The sequence below is a fragment of the Diadema antillarum genome, unplaced genomic scaffold (genome assembly GCF_040938485.1).
Source record: "Diadema antillarum isolate AM-2024a unplaced genomic scaffold, OU_Dant_1.0 scf00000028, whole genome shotgun sequence".
In the NCBI taxonomy this organism is placed as follows: Eukaryota; Metazoa; Echinodermata; class Echinoidea; order Diadematoida; family Diadematidae; genus Diadema; species Diadema antillarum.
In genome coordinates, this window is record NW_027270917.1 from 6765658 (window position 1) to 6782736 (window position 17079).

At 38.8% G+C, this 17079-nt stretch overlaps 1 protein-coding gene across 1 annotated transcript in view; it reads left to right on the forward strand.

Moving 5' to 3' along the window:
• The window catches only part of LOC139737022 (phospholipid-transporting ATPase ABCA3-like), a 60515-nt gene that overhangs the window by 23202 nt on the left and 20234 nt on the right, over nucleotides 1–17079 (forward strand). Inside the window, exons 11-24 of the mRNA XM_071647705.1 lie at nucleotides 157–353; nucleotides 3845–4045; nucleotides 6039–6171; nucleotides 6426–6524; nucleotides 6985–7266; nucleotides 8294–8412; nucleotides 9006–9152; nucleotides 9885–9974; nucleotides 10896–11080; nucleotides 11626–11874; nucleotides 12916–13196; nucleotides 13548–13721; nucleotides 14896–14984; nucleotides 16193–16376. Of these exons, the coding sequence (XP_071503806.1) occupies nucleotides 157–353; nucleotides 3845–4045; nucleotides 6039–6171; nucleotides 6426–6524; nucleotides 6985–7266; nucleotides 8294–8412; nucleotides 9006–9152; nucleotides 9885–9974; nucleotides 10896–11080; nucleotides 11626–11874; nucleotides 12916–13196; nucleotides 13548–13721; nucleotides 14896–14984; nucleotides 16193–16376 (2430 nt within the window). The remainder of the gene's footprint in view (nucleotides 1–156; nucleotides 354–3844; nucleotides 4046–6038; nucleotides 6172–6425; nucleotides 6525–6984; nucleotides 7267–8293; nucleotides 8413–9005; nucleotides 9153–9884; nucleotides 9975–10895; nucleotides 11081–11625; nucleotides 11875–12915; nucleotides 13197–13547; nucleotides 13722–14895; nucleotides 14985–16192; nucleotides 16377–17079) is intronic.

The following is a 17079-nucleotide window of genomic DNA, read 5'->3' on the forward strand; positions in this document are numbered from 1 at the left end:
TGACTGTCCTGTCCAATGATGATGCAGCAGTATTATTGCTCACGTTTTGCAGAAATGATGCTTGTGCTGTTGATTACCACCATGCATCTTTTCCTTGAGGTCACAACACGTACCGCCAATGATTGTTTTTCCTTCATCTTGCCTTGACATCGGTAGGTTGGAAGGGTCTTTCCCAACACGAACACCGGTGTGCTGTTCATCTACCTCCTCCTGTGGATGATCGCGACCATCTCGTGGAGTTTCCTCGTCTCCTGCTTCTTCTCCCGCGCCCGTCTGGGTCTCATCTTTGGCATGGTGCTTTGGTTCATCAGCTACTTGCCCATGTTCTTCCTCGACTATGACACCTCCTCCAGGTGAGCACGCTCTAACTTCCATCAGCAAAAACCTAGTATACAAAGGTCACCTGCCATCAATCGGTGTGTTTCCACAGAGAATCTGATAGACCCGGAATTTTGTAAACCCGGAATTAAATACTGCCCTAACGCAGACGCAGCTTGTTTTCTCTGAAAGCGTATGTATAATCAGTTAGTATCCGATTCTACGCCTGTATGCAGTTGTGACCAGTGTTTGGACAGTTGGCTTAGGGCATTGTGGGTAAAAACTGTCTGATGTACGTACGATCATGTCACTGGTGATTGACTTTAGATAATACTCTCTGGTCATACCGCCACCTCACATCAGCTGTATCTGCAATGATTATTGAATCTGGCATGTTTCCACAGTGCTGAAACAGAGAACCAAGCCGGAAAGAACTACCTCAAGAGACAGTTACGATATTTATAATCAGATATTTTGTGGCTATCGGATTCTGAAAAATCTGATACTGGTGCGTTTCCACGGGCTCTTCTATTGGATAGATACCGATAAACCCAGAATTTGGGGTTCTGTAGAAACACGCTGACTGATATTCCTTCATTTTATTACCTCAGTGGTGATTGCATTATACAGTAGCTACATAATTATCTGAATGCTGTATCTTTGTTTCAGAGTCACAATACAGTGGAGGCCGGTATATCTCAATATGAAGAGGTCGGATATGACGAAACCCTCTTATATCAAAATGATTTTTCAGGTTGCAATCTACGTCTTTTTATTCCTGTACCCTGATATTTAGAGAATCCTGATATAACATAATTGTTGTAGTGTTGTGGTCCTTGTTAATATTAAATGAGGCTCTCCTGTATTATTTTGCCTTCAGAGCAGAGTTGGTAAAGACCACATCTTCACTAGAGGAAGTCTTAAAAGAAACCTGTACTGACATTTTTTAAATGTCTGATAATTATAATCTACTTGTTTTGATGCCTACACCTGGAAAGAGAGGATTCTAAAACCCAGGATAAGCCTGTAATGATTTTTTGAAAAAAATGAAAACGAGCAAGCCAAGGAACGATCCACACAATTTGGCATACGTCACAGGTGCCAACCTCCGACTTTAGCAAAACGAACTAGAAAGGTTCTACACATGTCAATTTACTGATGAAATCTCACACGAAGTACTGCAAAAACTGTTATTTAGTAAAATTGCAATATGAGCTGAAATAAACATGTTAAACAATATTTATTAATTTTTTAAAGGAATCTCTTCAAAAGCTTTTTATTTAGATCAAATTTGTGGGGAATATTCCAGATATGCAAAATGAAATTGGCATCATTGTCCGAACGTGCTGCCCATAGAAAACCGTGTGTAAGTAACGTTGCACTAACTATGCATTGATGATGAGCGATAATGGTTCGACATCACAGTTCAAACTACTATATCTAACGAAGATGAGGACTAAGTGATTCTTAAAATCTAAATCCAAATAATAGTCAACGGCAATCACGGTTTACGCCTAATTAGAAGAAAACGGCACTCAGTACATATAGAATATCTAGACTCTAGACTAGAACTAGGACTAGGACTAGTGAGCAGTCAAGGACCGAGAAGATTCTACTCGCCGCTCCGTCGACAGCTGTACGTGCACAGCGTTCAATAGGCACAGCGTAAACGTTTAGCATGCAATACATACCCGTGCTGCCAGAACTTGAAGAAAGTCCAGACGAAAGTCCAGACTCCAAGGTCTAGCGTTGCAGCTAGAGGCCCTTGTGCTGCAGGCCCTGTTGTTTCTGTGCTGAATTTTGCAGGTAAGGTATCTGCTTTATGGATTTTCAATGTTTTTGTGGTCGAGATAAATCTCATGGTGGTCGCATTAACACCAAGGACTAACTTATCTAGTTTTAGTAGGACCCATACCTCGGAAGAGTAGCCCGACCACGTAGATACAAACAGTGCCACCGTTTCGCGATCCAAGCGCTGGTGTAGGCATAGTGCTAGAGTACTTCCGTATCCATGTAGATATCTCAAAATTCACCCGACCAAATTGCACCAAAATCACAAGAAGTATTTTATAACTCATGTCCACTTCCTCACGCTAATTGGAACCAAATCGCAAGTTGAGAAGCCTAAGTGAAGTCGTCGACTTTCCTGTCGCTAAAAACAATCTGCTCTGTACGACTAAACAAGAGTGATCGCGGCGTAGTAGCCCTACTTGCCTGCGCACGCACAGACGGAAGTTAGCCATCTAATATCATGACACAAATCTTTCAAGTAATCGGGAGCAAAAAATCAATTTATAAATTATTTGAGCTAAGTTGAATGAAAAATAAAGTTCGTAAATCACACAAATCGCTAAAATCATGACATTTTTTAATTTAGTTCCCGCGTAAATTCCCCGTTCGCACAGAACTAGTCGGCTAACTTCAGTTCTAGATTGTGCATATCGCTTTTACCAAGATCTCTCGCGAAGAGTGATTTTTTGTTTAGTGACAACTTGAAATTCGGCGTCAATATTGATACTTCTCGATTACCGATTTCGTTCAAATATAATACGGTATTTTGAAATATGCTTAGAAGTATATCCTGTAATTTTGGTGCGATTTGGTGCAGCGAAATTTGAGACAGCTGCATGGATAGGACAGTACACAAGTGCCGCCTGCTAGCTAAATTGGGCCTAAGCGTCGTCTGCTACTCGGCACGATTTAACGCACGTGTATGCGAGGGCTTGTAATCAGTGAAACATTTGGCACCTGTGACATCACGACATCCGGGCTCGTCAGCTCATTAGCATAATTCTCGCCCAAAAATTTCCATTTTCAACATGAAATTACGGGCTAAATCGTAATGAAATTTTGATTCTGTTTTCACCGCTGGGTCTTTTAGAATTAAAAGAACAACATATAAAAAGATAAAAAACCGGTACAATGCCCTTTTAAGGGCCATATATCCCTTTGGAAACATCACAAAATTTTGCATGTTTGGAAGAAAAAAAAATGGGGTGGTCCAAATGAATTCACTGGAGATCTGTAGTATTTATTTCCCCTACATCATAAAGAAGTTTCAAGTTGTATTATTGTGACGAAAGGTCTGAATTATCTACCTCTATGATATACCAGCTTATGAGAGGAATCTTATTTTCAGGGTTGTAGAAAGGGCGACACACAAACTTTTAATAATCAAACAGACTTATTTACAAGTGGCCTTACATTTCATCACCTTATGCTTTTAAAAGAAAACAACTACTGTCATGTATAGGTTTTGTATGAGAATATCAGTGATGAAGGTGCATGTGAAGGGGAGATCAAACATGCAACAAAATGCCAACAAATTAAAACATGATTATGACTGTAAACCATCTAGTTTATATGTTCTGTAGACAAATATTTTGAAAATTGACATATGATTTTTCCAGTGGTTGAGAGATGTATGTTTTAATTGCATTATGAGGATTAGCACTTTAAAAAAAAGATAGACAGTGATTGATATCTCTTGTTTTGAGTTTGTTTGTTTGTTTTTTCATGTGTGCAGCACCACCAAGACAGCGGTGTGCCTGCTTTCCAACACGTGCATGGGCCAGGGCGTGGCAGTCCTGGGCCGCTTCGAGGTCAAAGGTGAAGGGATCACGTTTGCCACTCTCACGGAGAGCCCCACAGAGGGCAGCACATTCAGCATGGCGACCGTCTACGGCATGCTCGTCCTGGATACGGTCGTCTATCTCCTCCTCACATGGTGAGTTACGAGCTGGGATTCTTTTTGCACCTCAAGCCCAGCTTACAATGCCTTTAAAGGTCCTGTTTACCTTTGGGAGCAGTGATTCAAAGAATAGTCAAGATATCACTTTTGATGCATATGTGTAGGTCAGTTGTATCACCAAACATCCTACCACATAAAATTTTTGCAATAAAGCCTAAGGAGATATCACAATTTTTCTCAATAAACCATAGACGGTTTAGTCTGGAAACATTTTGTTATAGCTATTGTTTACATTTTGTATATTTAACAGTACATTGATTATACTGATTCAAATTTTCACATCGGTTGTTTTTTTTAAAACTATTTTGATGTAATAATGCTGGGTTTTTGTTTCATCTGTAAATGGTAAATTATGCCTTTAACTGAAGTATCTTGATTTAAGGTTTATATCTTGCTGTCTGTAAGTGTATACTTTAGGTCAAACTACAAAGTGTCAATGCAGATTGTGTACAATGAAGGCATTCATAGATAGATGTCAATGAAATAAAAATCTAATTTTCATTTCAAATATCACATTTTTGTCCCCGCCGAACGAGTTCGAGCAGGGGACTATGAAACGGGCTCCGTACGTGTGTGTGTCCGTGTGTCCGTCCGTCCGTCCGTCCGTGTGTCCGTCCGTCCGTCCGTGTGTCCGTGTGTGCGTCCGTGTGTGATCAAAATCTTCAATTTGCTACTTCTCTGTCATTTATGAGCCAATTTTGATTCTGTTTACTTTATATGATAGCACTACATGGGAGCTTTGAAACTTCTACACAGAATTTCAGTCGTGACCTTTGACCTTGACCTTTGACCTATATTGTACATTTTGCTACAAAATGCTACTCCTTCGCCATTTCTAACCCGATTTCGATTCCGTTTGCTTTATGTGATGGCACTAGGTGAGGGCTTCAAAACTTTTACACAGAATTTTGACCTTTGACTTCTTTGACCTTTGACCTTGATTTTTGACCTGTATTGTACATTTTGCTACAAAATGCTACTCCTTCGCCATTTCTAACCCGATTTCGATTCCGTTTGCTTTATGTGATGGCACTAGGTGAGGGCTTCAAAACTTCTACACAGAATTTTGACCTTTGACTTCTTTGACCTTTGACCTTGATTTTTGACCTATATTGTACATTTTGCTACGAAATGCTACTCCTTCGCCATTTTTAACCCGATTTCGATTCCGTTTGCTATATATGATGGCACTAGTTGAGGGCTTCAAAACTTCTACACAGAATTTTGACCTTTGACTTCTTTGACCTTTGACCTTGATTTTTGACCTATATTGTGCATTTTGCTACAGAATGCTACTCCTTCGCCATTTCTAACCCGATTTCGATTCCGTTTGCTTTATGTGATAGCACTAGGTGAGGGCTTCAAAACTTCTACACAGAATTTTGACCTTTGTCTTCTTTGACCTTTGACCTTGATTTTTGACCTATATTGTACATTGGCTACAAAATGCTACTCCTTCGCCATTTCTAACCCAATTTCGATTCCATTTGCTTTATGTGATGGCACTAGGTGAGGGCTTCAAAACTTCTACACAGAATTTTGACCTTTGACTTCTTTGACCTTTGACCTTGATTTTTTACCTATATTGCACATTTTGTTACAAAATGCTACTTCCGGCGGGGACATATGTTACGCACCGCGTAATTTCTACTTTTCCTTGTTGTTTTTGATACAATTACAAAAATATCAAACAAAGTGAATATAACAATGTATAAAAATACTTGTCAAAATCATTGTATTGTTGGAAAAGAGACACCCATGTAAAAGACAAGCTCATAGAGATGTGGGCCACTCAATAATTAAACGTACACATAAAAAGAAAAAGAAAAGTGAAGTGCACACACAGGCACACAGACTCTTCGGAACAAACAAGGCACAGACAGGACACACAACAAGAGACAATGTGACGATTTGTATGAGGTCATGATGTATCAATCTCTCTCATTATTCCTCTTGTGGTTTCTGTCAGGTACATTGAGGCGGTTTTCCCCGGCACCTACGGCATCCCCAGGCCATTCTACTTCCCCTTCCAGCTCTCCTACTGGTGTGGCCACACCTCCGCCTCTGTCAGCGCCGACCCGGATGAGGAGAGGAATGTTGGTGTAAGTATGAAGACCTGCTCCGATTTGACAGCTGATGAAGACTACGTTGTCTCGAAGGAGATCATCTATTACTTTATCTGATGACTTAATCATAAAAACGCCCTTTGACATCACATGTTTTCTTCTCTAACAGACCTTGATATCGGAGGAATTCCTGTAAGGCATGTACCTCATGATGGAAAGCCAAAATGAAACCGAGAAAAACAAACAAACATCCCTTTCACCTCTTTCTCCATACTCCTTTGCCATCACAGGAAGCTGGGCAGGCCAACCCGGCGCACTCAGACCACGAGAACGAACCCACCAATCTGGAAGCCGGTATAACGATTTCCAATCTCACAAAGATATATAAGGTAAGATGGCGCTTTTCCATATAACTCTCACTTTCTGCCGTAGTCTTCTCAGTTACCGCCAACAACAGTCCAATTTTGTAACAAAAAAAAAATTGAATGTTGTGCATACCTTCCAAACGAACGCTTGTTGTGTTCACCCACAAACTTTCCTGAGCCCTGTACTTGACCAATACAGCGATGTCCAAAATTCACCATGGAAAGTGCTTTCCCCAACATATATTAAAGTATTCATAGCTGTCTTTTTATGTATTCACTTTCTTTTTATCAAACTATTCTCTACAATCCCTCTCCTCAATGCTTTGCAAAGTGGATAACTACTACTATCACGATTACTACTACTACTACTACTACTACTACTACTACTACAACTTTAACTACTAGTACTACTACTTTTACCACTCTATATTTCTACACATGTATGTGAATGTCACTTATGCAACTTTCCATATGTCACACACAGAGTGCAGTGGGCAGCAAACTAGCTGTGGACAACCTCTCCGTCTCCATGTTCAAGGGTCAAATCACGGCCCTCCTTGGCCACAACGGCGCCGGCAAGACCACCACCATGTCCATCCTGACCGGTCTCTTCCCGCCGACGTCTGGCAAGGCCGTGGTCAATGGCCACAGCATACTGAACGACATGGACGGCGTCCGCCAGAGCCTGGGGCTGTGTCCGCAGCACAACGTCCTCTTTGACCGCCTCACTGTCAGGGAGCATCTCAAATTTTTCATCCGACTCAAAGTGAGTCTATGGTCCCCATATCTACAGATACAGATAAAGATGTTCTCTCTTAATCTTTCTTACAACAACAACAACAACAACAAATGATGATAATGATTGGCATCCAGGTGAAAGTATAAAATAAACAAGCAAGTCATTATAGGTTGGGCAAATGTGTTCAGACAAATCCAAATTTGTCAAAAGGTTTTCCAGCTTGATTCATTACATCTTCCAATTCTTTTAAATTTGCAAGTTTTTGTTTCAGCTATGCCGTCTGGATAAATGTCATTGTATTTTCCTCTCTCTGGCTAAAATAAACAAAAGGAAAAAAAAACCAAGATGATCAAATATCAGACAAATTATTTAACTTTTTTATAATAAGTGATGAAGTGAAAGTTGAAAATTCTTGAAGAAATTTTGTAACGCCCAACTTTTTCCCCTTTTAGAAAAAGTGAGACAGTTGTATTTTATATTGCTATGCACACCTCTCGTGTTTGCTTTCTGACCAACAGCAATTCTATGCATGTGCTACTTTGCCTCACCGTATATTTCTTCTGTCTCCCTTTTTTTCCTATCACAGAATGTAGAAGTTGCTTCATTTAGCAAAATTCAGTCATTAAAGTCTTAGGACTTTGCATGTCAAAGTTTGCTATGTACTGTATATGCCATATATTTTGCGCGTCTTTTTTTTTGCGAATCGGGACTTCCTGACAATTTCACGAGTGGTTAAATTCGCAATCGTGGAGCTGAACGGAGGTATTGTATATGTGTGCGCCACATTCATATTGGTATCGGAGTCATTATTTTCGCGTGTCTTTAATTTCGCGAACAGTATCTGACTCGCAAAATGCGCTAAATAAAAACCTCGCGAAATATTCAGCATGTACAGTAGCAGAGCACAGATGTAATGTTTCATGTGGAACTCTGCTAGATTTGTACTTTGTGTGCTCTGGGAAGCTTGAGTTGGTGATTGTTAATATTTTCATGCAACTATGTATGCTTGTTGCCAAGTGTTTGACATTGCTGTGTATACCATATGATCTTCCAGGGAAAGTTTGGGCGTGAGGCTGATGAGGAAATCGAGCAAATGTTGAAAGATCTGCAGCTGGAGGATAAAGCTAAGACCATGTCAACCAAGCTGTCTGGAGGAATGAAACGCAAATTGAGGTAGGATATATCGAAACAAACTAGATTGGTATTCTGCCTACAGTTTGGAAGTACAGTGTAGCATGTCAACTCTTCCAACAACAACCCAACAAAACATTATCTTATCTTTACCATATCCTGAAGTTAGATCCACGTCTACAACATGTTGATCATCCACAACGGCACAACATGCATGCTACAGTGCTAGTACTCGAGAAATACACCTGTACTAACTTGCACACTGAAGTACAGTGCACTTTTCCTTCATCCAACCTAGTGAGGACCAGATGTCCAAGAATATCGTACCCAAATAAAGTATATTTTCATCTATAACATTCCTTAAATTACTGGAGATAAAATCCTGCTTATAGCTAATGCACAAGATCTACATACTACTTCTCGAATTTCAGATTAAATGATGTTAGTAAATAATTCTTTTCTTTATGCTATGGTCACATACAATTATACAAGTGATTTTGTTTTTGTTTGTTTGTTTTCAATATGACTTTGCTACATTTCACTTTTCCAAATGTGAGTTACTTTTGAATGACGGACTTCGCATCTCATAATTAATACGTCATTTGTCACATGATAAATCAAAATGTTTCATGCAGCTGTGCAGTGGCCCTGATTGGTGGCTCGGAGATTGTCATCCTGGACGAGCCGACCTCGGGGATGGATCCGTACGCCCGGCGAGCCACTTGGGATCTCCTGCTGAAATACAAGGCTGGCCGCACCATGGTCCTTACCACCCACTTCATGTGAGTCTTTGCTTGTCGCTTCTCCCTTTGGAAAAAAAAAGCACCTGATAGCCATCTTATTAATCATAAAGATTGCCCATGACTTTCTCTTTTAGACCACAGGGCCACTTCCAACATGCCAGCAGGCTAATAACTTCAATTGGTAGAATGTATTCTCCCGCTGTTATGGAACCATGTTAACTTAATTAAAGGCATTATTTACCATTTGCAGATGAAAACAAAAACCCAGCTTAAGTGCTTCAAGATAATTCTAAAATGTGAGTTAGGGATAGAAACAACCGATGTACAAATGTATCAGTATAATCAATGTTAAGTATTATTCAATATACAAAATGTGAACAATAGTTATAATAAGATTGGTTCTAGAATAGACCGTTTGCAGTTATGGTTTAGTGAGAAAAGTAGTGATATCTCCTTATATTTTAGGCTTTATTGCAAAACTTTTGTATGGTCGGATGCTTTATGATACAACTGACCCACACATATGCATCAAATGTGATAACTCAAAGATTTTTTAAATCACTGCTCCCAATGGTAGACAGTATCTTTAAAATAATAGCTCGAGAGTTATGTGAAAGGAGCTTTTTCTCAATATTACTCCAGCTGATATGGCAAAAAGACAGATAGCTTTTCAGTCACATACTGAGTTTATTTCCCCTTCAGTGCCTGCTACAGTAAGGTTTTGGGTATGCTCAGTGAACGCATCTTCCAAAAATACTCCTTGTTATTCAGGGATGAAGCTGATCTCCTTGGGGACCGCATCGCCATCATGGCCGACGGACAGCTACGGGCAAGTGGCAGCTCCCTTTTCCTCAAAAACAGGTAGCCTTTTCTAATTCTTTTGCTTTGATTTGTAGAGGAAAAGAAAAGGAATGATCAAACATTTTTCAAAATGTTGTTAGCTATGTTGATTAAATTTAACAGCATATCTGTCAATTGATTGTGACCTTTAACATATTATTCACAATGTTTGAATGTGATTGACTTTTCTAACTCATTGCAATATCCCATAAACTCAAGATTTTGTCTTCGATATCCAAAACTCTGTACTCTTTAATCATAGGTGAAATTTCCTTTTTGATTGGTTTGGCTATATTTACCGTGTTATATGCTTGACTCCGTAAACGGTTTAATTTGCTCTTGTCTTTACTTATGAATTTGTCATATTTTCCATGTCTCATGTGTTGGTATTGTATTATTACGTACTAGTAATAGCACTGAGGTGTGCGTGATGTATTCCAGTTGGCACAGATGAAATCCTATGTGTATTTTTCTGCTTTATTGAATAACAATTCACATACTGACAGACTTCCACAATTTGATCTATTTAAATGGAAATAAGGAGAGAGTATTTGCGCTAGATCCTATCATGCGTATTGTATAGATACTTGTACGTGGGTGGTGCCTGAATTATGCTTTGCACCTCGTTGTGTTCGATTCCTCTTGATTTCCTTGACGATCAGAATATTTGTACATTATGCGTATACATGTACACATGTACGTAGGATATGTACATGTATATGTATGTAAGTACATTGTAGTACGTATGATATTTGAATTTTGATTCATGTGCATTTTTGTATTAACCTCATTTTATTATATCCATATGCCTTTTCACTAGCTTATATACCTTATACACTGTACTTGTGATTGTTGTTGCTTTGTATTGTAATTTTGTATTGTTGTAGCTGTGGAAAATTAATGGAGTGAAATGAAATCAAAATGAAATATAAATCTTTCCAGGTTTGGCGTTGGCTACCACCTGACCCTCGTCCAGAACGACAAAGTGGACATGGCAGGCATCGACCATCTGATCAAGGCGAAGATCCCTTATGCATCGTTGGAGAGCAGGGTGGGGTCAGAGATTGACTACATCCTCCCCAGGGATAGCACTACTGTCTTCAAGGAACTCTTTCACAAGCTTGAAAGTGAGGATGATTCAATCTCTCATTCTGCATTTCTTATTCTTTTGAATTTAGAAGTCTTTAGACACCAGCATTTTAAGGCAATTAATATGCTTAAAGATATTGTTTGTAAGTGTGTTGAAGCTTGGTGACTTTTTAGCAAGTTTCTGAAATACACAAATTATGGTAGTTTTTCTCTAAAAATGAAAAGAGTGAAATCAAACAATGGCTTGGACATATTGTGTGTTATTTCCCTTGTGCAACATAACAGAATATGTCATATATGACTCTCGTGTATTTATTTAAAGCCTGATAGCTTGCTATAGACTTGTGGTCCCCAGCATGACTATGTAATGTGTTTGATGTGACAAACGTGGCTACCATGATAGTTTGAAAGTTAGAATGCATGGTTTATGAAGGACAGAACTGACTTGCTGAGCACATCAATATTAATCTCTTAATATCTAGCCGTGATAATTCTGCGCTTCAAGTACCCGTAAGTCCCACTGATGTATTTAGAGTTCCTGGGCACTTTGCAATTCATTCCTTACTAATCATTCATTCTTCAGGTGACAGAGGGCCTCTTGGCATCGACAGCTTCGGCGTTTCTGTGACAACCATGGAGGAGGTGTTCATGAAGGTCGGTGAGATGGTGGAGAACGAGGACGGGATCGCCAACCGTCCCTCCAGCCCCCTCGCTCCCCCAGTGGCTAACGGACACGACAACAAAGACCATGTCGTGTACACTAGTGGTCAACCGGGGGTCAGAGAGCCTGGCGTGAAAGTCAGCGTGTTTGGTGTGAACAACAATGAACAAGGTAATTACATTGTGCTCTCCTGATCAACCTGCTTTCCAGATCAATCTTATCCTGTAAATTCAATTCAGTTCAGTTCAATTCATTTCATTTATTCATCTCATTTTCTAATAAACAATACAACAGTATTGAATTTTATAATACAGTACCAAAAAAAAGATAATCATGCAGTCATTAACATATATCTGTGAAAGTGAAAAAAGAGAAGTTGAATAAAGCCAAAAAGCCTTGTAAAGTTAGTTCCCTTCTATATGTGTATGCACAAAATAATTTATTCAAGTACAAAGTGTAGATATGGACGGAAAACAAACAAAAAAATTCCTTTTTCTGCTCTATGAACACAAGGCATGATGGATATATTTGACAATTACCAAAAAAAGAAAAAGAATCAGTGAACAGATTTTTAGATAATCTGATAAGATTCATTGAACTCGATCTCCTGTATTCTGCAGTCAATTTCGTTTGAGCTCTTGACAAGCCCATGTATAATTTTCCCCACTGTCAAATGTTTTGTGTGCTATTGATACATATTGAAATACTGTAAAACATGATATATTCGCAGCATGAAATTTTCGCGAATTGGAGCCGACAGCCTTTTTCGTAGCATGAAATTTTTGCCAATTGCCACTGGCGTTCAATGCATATAGTGTAGACGAGAAATTTTGCGTGCATTTTAATTTCGTGAATCTTGGTGCTCACGAAATTCGCGAAATTAAAATGCACGCGAATATTCCTCGTTTTACAGTAACCAATCATGAATGCGTATCAAGTTAGGTTACATCAAATTAAGCTGAGTCAGGTGGTATATCCAATCCCACCACATCCCTTACAAAAACTGACTACAAATGTATGTCTGATTATCACATGATTGCAAACATTTTTCTTTCTGTGATATAAATGTTGAACCTGCTTTGATTGTAGTATTGTATGGCTTTGAGCTGTAAGAGTTTTGTTTGTTTTTTTCTCCTAAGAAGTTACAAAACATTCTGCTACTCTAATGGATATCTCTCACTTCCTGTACCACCCCCTACCCCCAACCCCCAGCTCTAGTCTCTGGCTTTGGCCTGAAGCTTTACCAGTTCAAGGCCATTTTCATCAAGCGGTTCCTCTGCGCCCTCCGAGACAAGAAGTCCGTCATCACCCAGTTCCTGCTGCCCATCGTCTTCGTCATCCTCGGCCTGGTCCTCATGGTGACGTCGGACCCGCAGGAGGACGACAAGCCCCGCCTACTCAATCTCCAGAACATCACGGAGTACAACTCGCCTTACCCGACGGTGGTCCACTTTGCAGATCTGCGGTCTGGCGGAGCAAACGACTTCTTTCAGGTGGGAGGTTATGACCGACTGCGACTTTACATCCACTGAAAGATTTTTGATATTCATTCAAGTTTGTTTGATTGCTGACTACACACTGCAGTAAATGAAACACTATTATGGATATCAGATTTGTAGGGTTATGTTTCAAACATCAGATGTCCTGCAGTATTTTGTGTCAAAAATTTGTTTGTACATTTTACCAGCTATCGTTTAATGAGTTTTGATTGGATTAAATCTCTTTCTTCTAAAGTAAATTCCTCTGAGTCTTTTCTGTGTTTGTAAATAATGAAGTAACTCTGTCAGTAAGTAAGTAACCACAGTCACAATCTTGGGTTTGTTTGTTTTTTTTAATCTCTCTAGTACTTGGTGCCACACCTGGAGTCTCTCGGCGTTTCGCCCACCAATGCGACGACCACCGTCGAAAACCTGCAGGCGGACAACAGCGGGAACCTTATACGTGGAGTTGCGCGCACCAATGACGGACAGTGCTGCAACTACAACAACCTCATCTTGAATGAGTACTGCGCTGACTTGGTGAGCTGATTTTCCCCATCCATCACACAGTCATTGAGAATGCATTTGTCAGCAAGTTATTGTGTTTTCTAGTCTTCTTGTATGAATATCACCAGTGTGCTTAGAAACACCCGTACAAAGCCCCATATAAATGCAATTGTTATTGTTGTTATAATTGTTAGTATTATTATTATTGTTATTATTATTATTATTATTATTATTATTATTATTATTATTATTATTATTATTATTATCATTATTATTATTATTATTATTATCATTAGTATTATTATTATTATTATTATATTATTATTATTATTTATTATTATTATTATTATATGATATTAGTGGATATAATGCAATGTGAGTAAATATGATATGATATGATACGATATGGACAGATATGAAGATATTTGGAATGAACATATCATGATATATTAGAGGTGTATGATGATATCATTTTTTTGTTTTTTTGCCTTAATCACCCTCATGCAACACAGTTGTTCTTGTAGAGATGAACATTCAGATATTCATCCTGTTCAGATCTTCCTTTTATCTGTGGTGAACTATATATTAAGATTGCCTCACACACAGTATTGACACTGTGAAAGCTGTTATTGTACGTACATATATTTTCGCGAATGAGGGGGTCACAGACATTTTCCTGTGATGCTGTTTTCGCAAACTGACTTCAAGGCTTATCGTAAGTGCACTTATACCCTAGCATGTGGCAATATTTCCATGTATTGTCAAATTTACGACCCAACAGTGATTTGTGAAATGGCGAATATTAAACCCTTCCAAAAATAAAAGGACAGCTGTTACAGTATCAAAATTTCGACAATGAGTATCTCATCCAGAGAGAAAGTGAGATACACATGTTTGAGTGCAAAAAATTGTATGTAAAGGAGGATTTGTTGTTGGCATATTTTTCATTATTTCTTGGTGATTCTTTGTTCATGGCACAGTAAGTAATATATGTATCACTGTTCTCAATTCTCTACTTTTTGTTCTGTCAATATATCTATAGTGGTCATAAAACTGCTGTATCTTAATTCCCTATGTTCATAATGTTGCCTTGAGTTAATTGTCATGACACATTTCTTTATGTTCCAGGCCGATGTCTCAAAAGGGGATGATAGATGTACATTGTATTTCATTTTTATCTTCTTTTTCTGTATTCACCTTCTGCCAGTTGTACAATGGCGGTGAAGGCTCCGACAGTTGTTCGGATGTCCCGACCTTCAGCTACGCCAACTGCCCATCATGTTTGACAAACTATGAGTGAGTATACACCGGTTTTCCATCTTTGTTACTCAATGGTAACGAGTTCTCCCTGTGGCCGTAATCTGATTCTCCGTCCCCGAGAGTATGTGATATGTCTGTGGCTTTGTTGCTTCAGAGACTTTACTGTGATGGCAAGTTACAATGATTGAACTGGATGTAGTGGGCTTTAGGTTATTCTGTAGTTTGCCACGAGTATTTCAGTTATTGTCATTAACTCTCAATAAAAGTCGTGTATGAAACATTGCTCAAATGGATGGCCTACGGGTCGCCAGAGACATAATGTAAAATCATGGAGGTGTGAAAATGACTTATACTTCCTTTACATACCGGTATTGCATCATGCCATACAAATGTTCATCTCAAACTCAGGGTTACAGCAATGGTACCATTTGTATTTGTTGTGACATCGAAATTGATTTTGTCGTTTATTGATTAATTTGACTTCATTTGAACTTCGCTGCTGTTACAAATACAGCAAGTGAAAACAAAGACGGAAAATCAACACGACACAATTGACATGATGCACAGATGTGGAAGATGAACCCAGCAAAGAAAACATTAATAACTGGCAGATACAGATGGCCCTACTCAGCTTTACTTTTCATCTCAGCTGTTATCTACAGGGCTTCTAATGCCAGATGGCTGGTTCCAGAGACATATCGTCGCTGGGGTGACAAGACCCTGTATCTCAAATTCTGATGAAAATCTCTGTTTTGGATTAATTGTTAGATAATCAGTTCAATGATGTCTTGTGAGAATCCTAGCTGTCTTGCCCCCCAAAATAAAGCCACCAAACTGGGCATGCCAAAGGAAAGGCAACCCATTTAGTATACCGCTTTGGCTCCTATGTTTTTATGTTCCCCTGAATCAGTGTTTTGAGCATTGAAAGTCTTGTTTACCTTTGGGAGCAGTGATTTTAAAAAATTTCAAGATATCACATTTGATGCATATGTGTAGGTCAGTTGGAATGCAAAACATCCTACCATATAAAGTTTTTCCTTTAAAACCTAAAATATAAGGAAATATTGCTATTTTTCTCAGTAAATCATTTAACTATTGACAGATTAGTCTGGAAACATTTTTATTATAACTATTGTTCACATTTTGTACATTCAACCTTACTTAACATCGATTATACTGGTTCAAATTATCACATTGGTTGTTTCTCCTCACAACTCTCTTCAAATTCATGATACGTTCTACAGCATCTCCAGTGACACCTGTCCCATTGGAGCCAACAGCAGCATCCTCCTCTTACCGGACACCTACTTCGCGGATTACATCCTCAACATCTCCGACAGCTTCGAGTTCTTCGAGCAGAATGTGGCGGGATTTACTCTCACCGAAGAGGGTGGCATGCCGCAGCTTCGTGTGTGGTACAGCAATCAGGTCAGTGTGCCCTCCAATCTCGCTGCCATGGAAACACGAGTGGGGTAGATGCAAGTGTAGGATTATATAGGGCAGCTTGCTGACTTTTGTGTCAATTTTCTGTGGAAAATAAACAGATAGATAGATAAATAGATAGATAGATATTTGTAGATAGATAGATAGATAGATAGATAGATAGATAGATAGATAGATAGAAATTCAGAAAGTTTAAGATAGAATGACAATAAAATGGATGATAGATAGATAGGTAAGATGGATTGATAGATAGGTGGAAGGTAGTGAAATAGACCCAAGAAAATACAGATTAGTTGAATAGATTATCGGATAGAAAAGGCAAAAGAAGTGCAAAGGTTTATTTGTTGATACCACATGCATTGCAACCTTGGATTCCATTGTGCATGGCTAACAGAAAAGTTTGCATTCATCTTTATCAAGGTTGAAAAGGAAACACAGAAGACTTAAGACTGCACTATACCTACATGATTTAATGTATGTTGTGAATATGAGCATGAACTGTATCATGTCCTTCGACATAATTAAGAAGAACTGAATCAATTGATTCAACCACCAACTGTCAATTAAGTATTTCCTTTGAATGTCTGTACACTGAAGAGTGATGAGTTGGTAGGAAATAGACTACCATAAAAAAAAAGGAATATTTCATTGTGTAGAAATGTTTGCATGTCTCATGTTATTTGATACT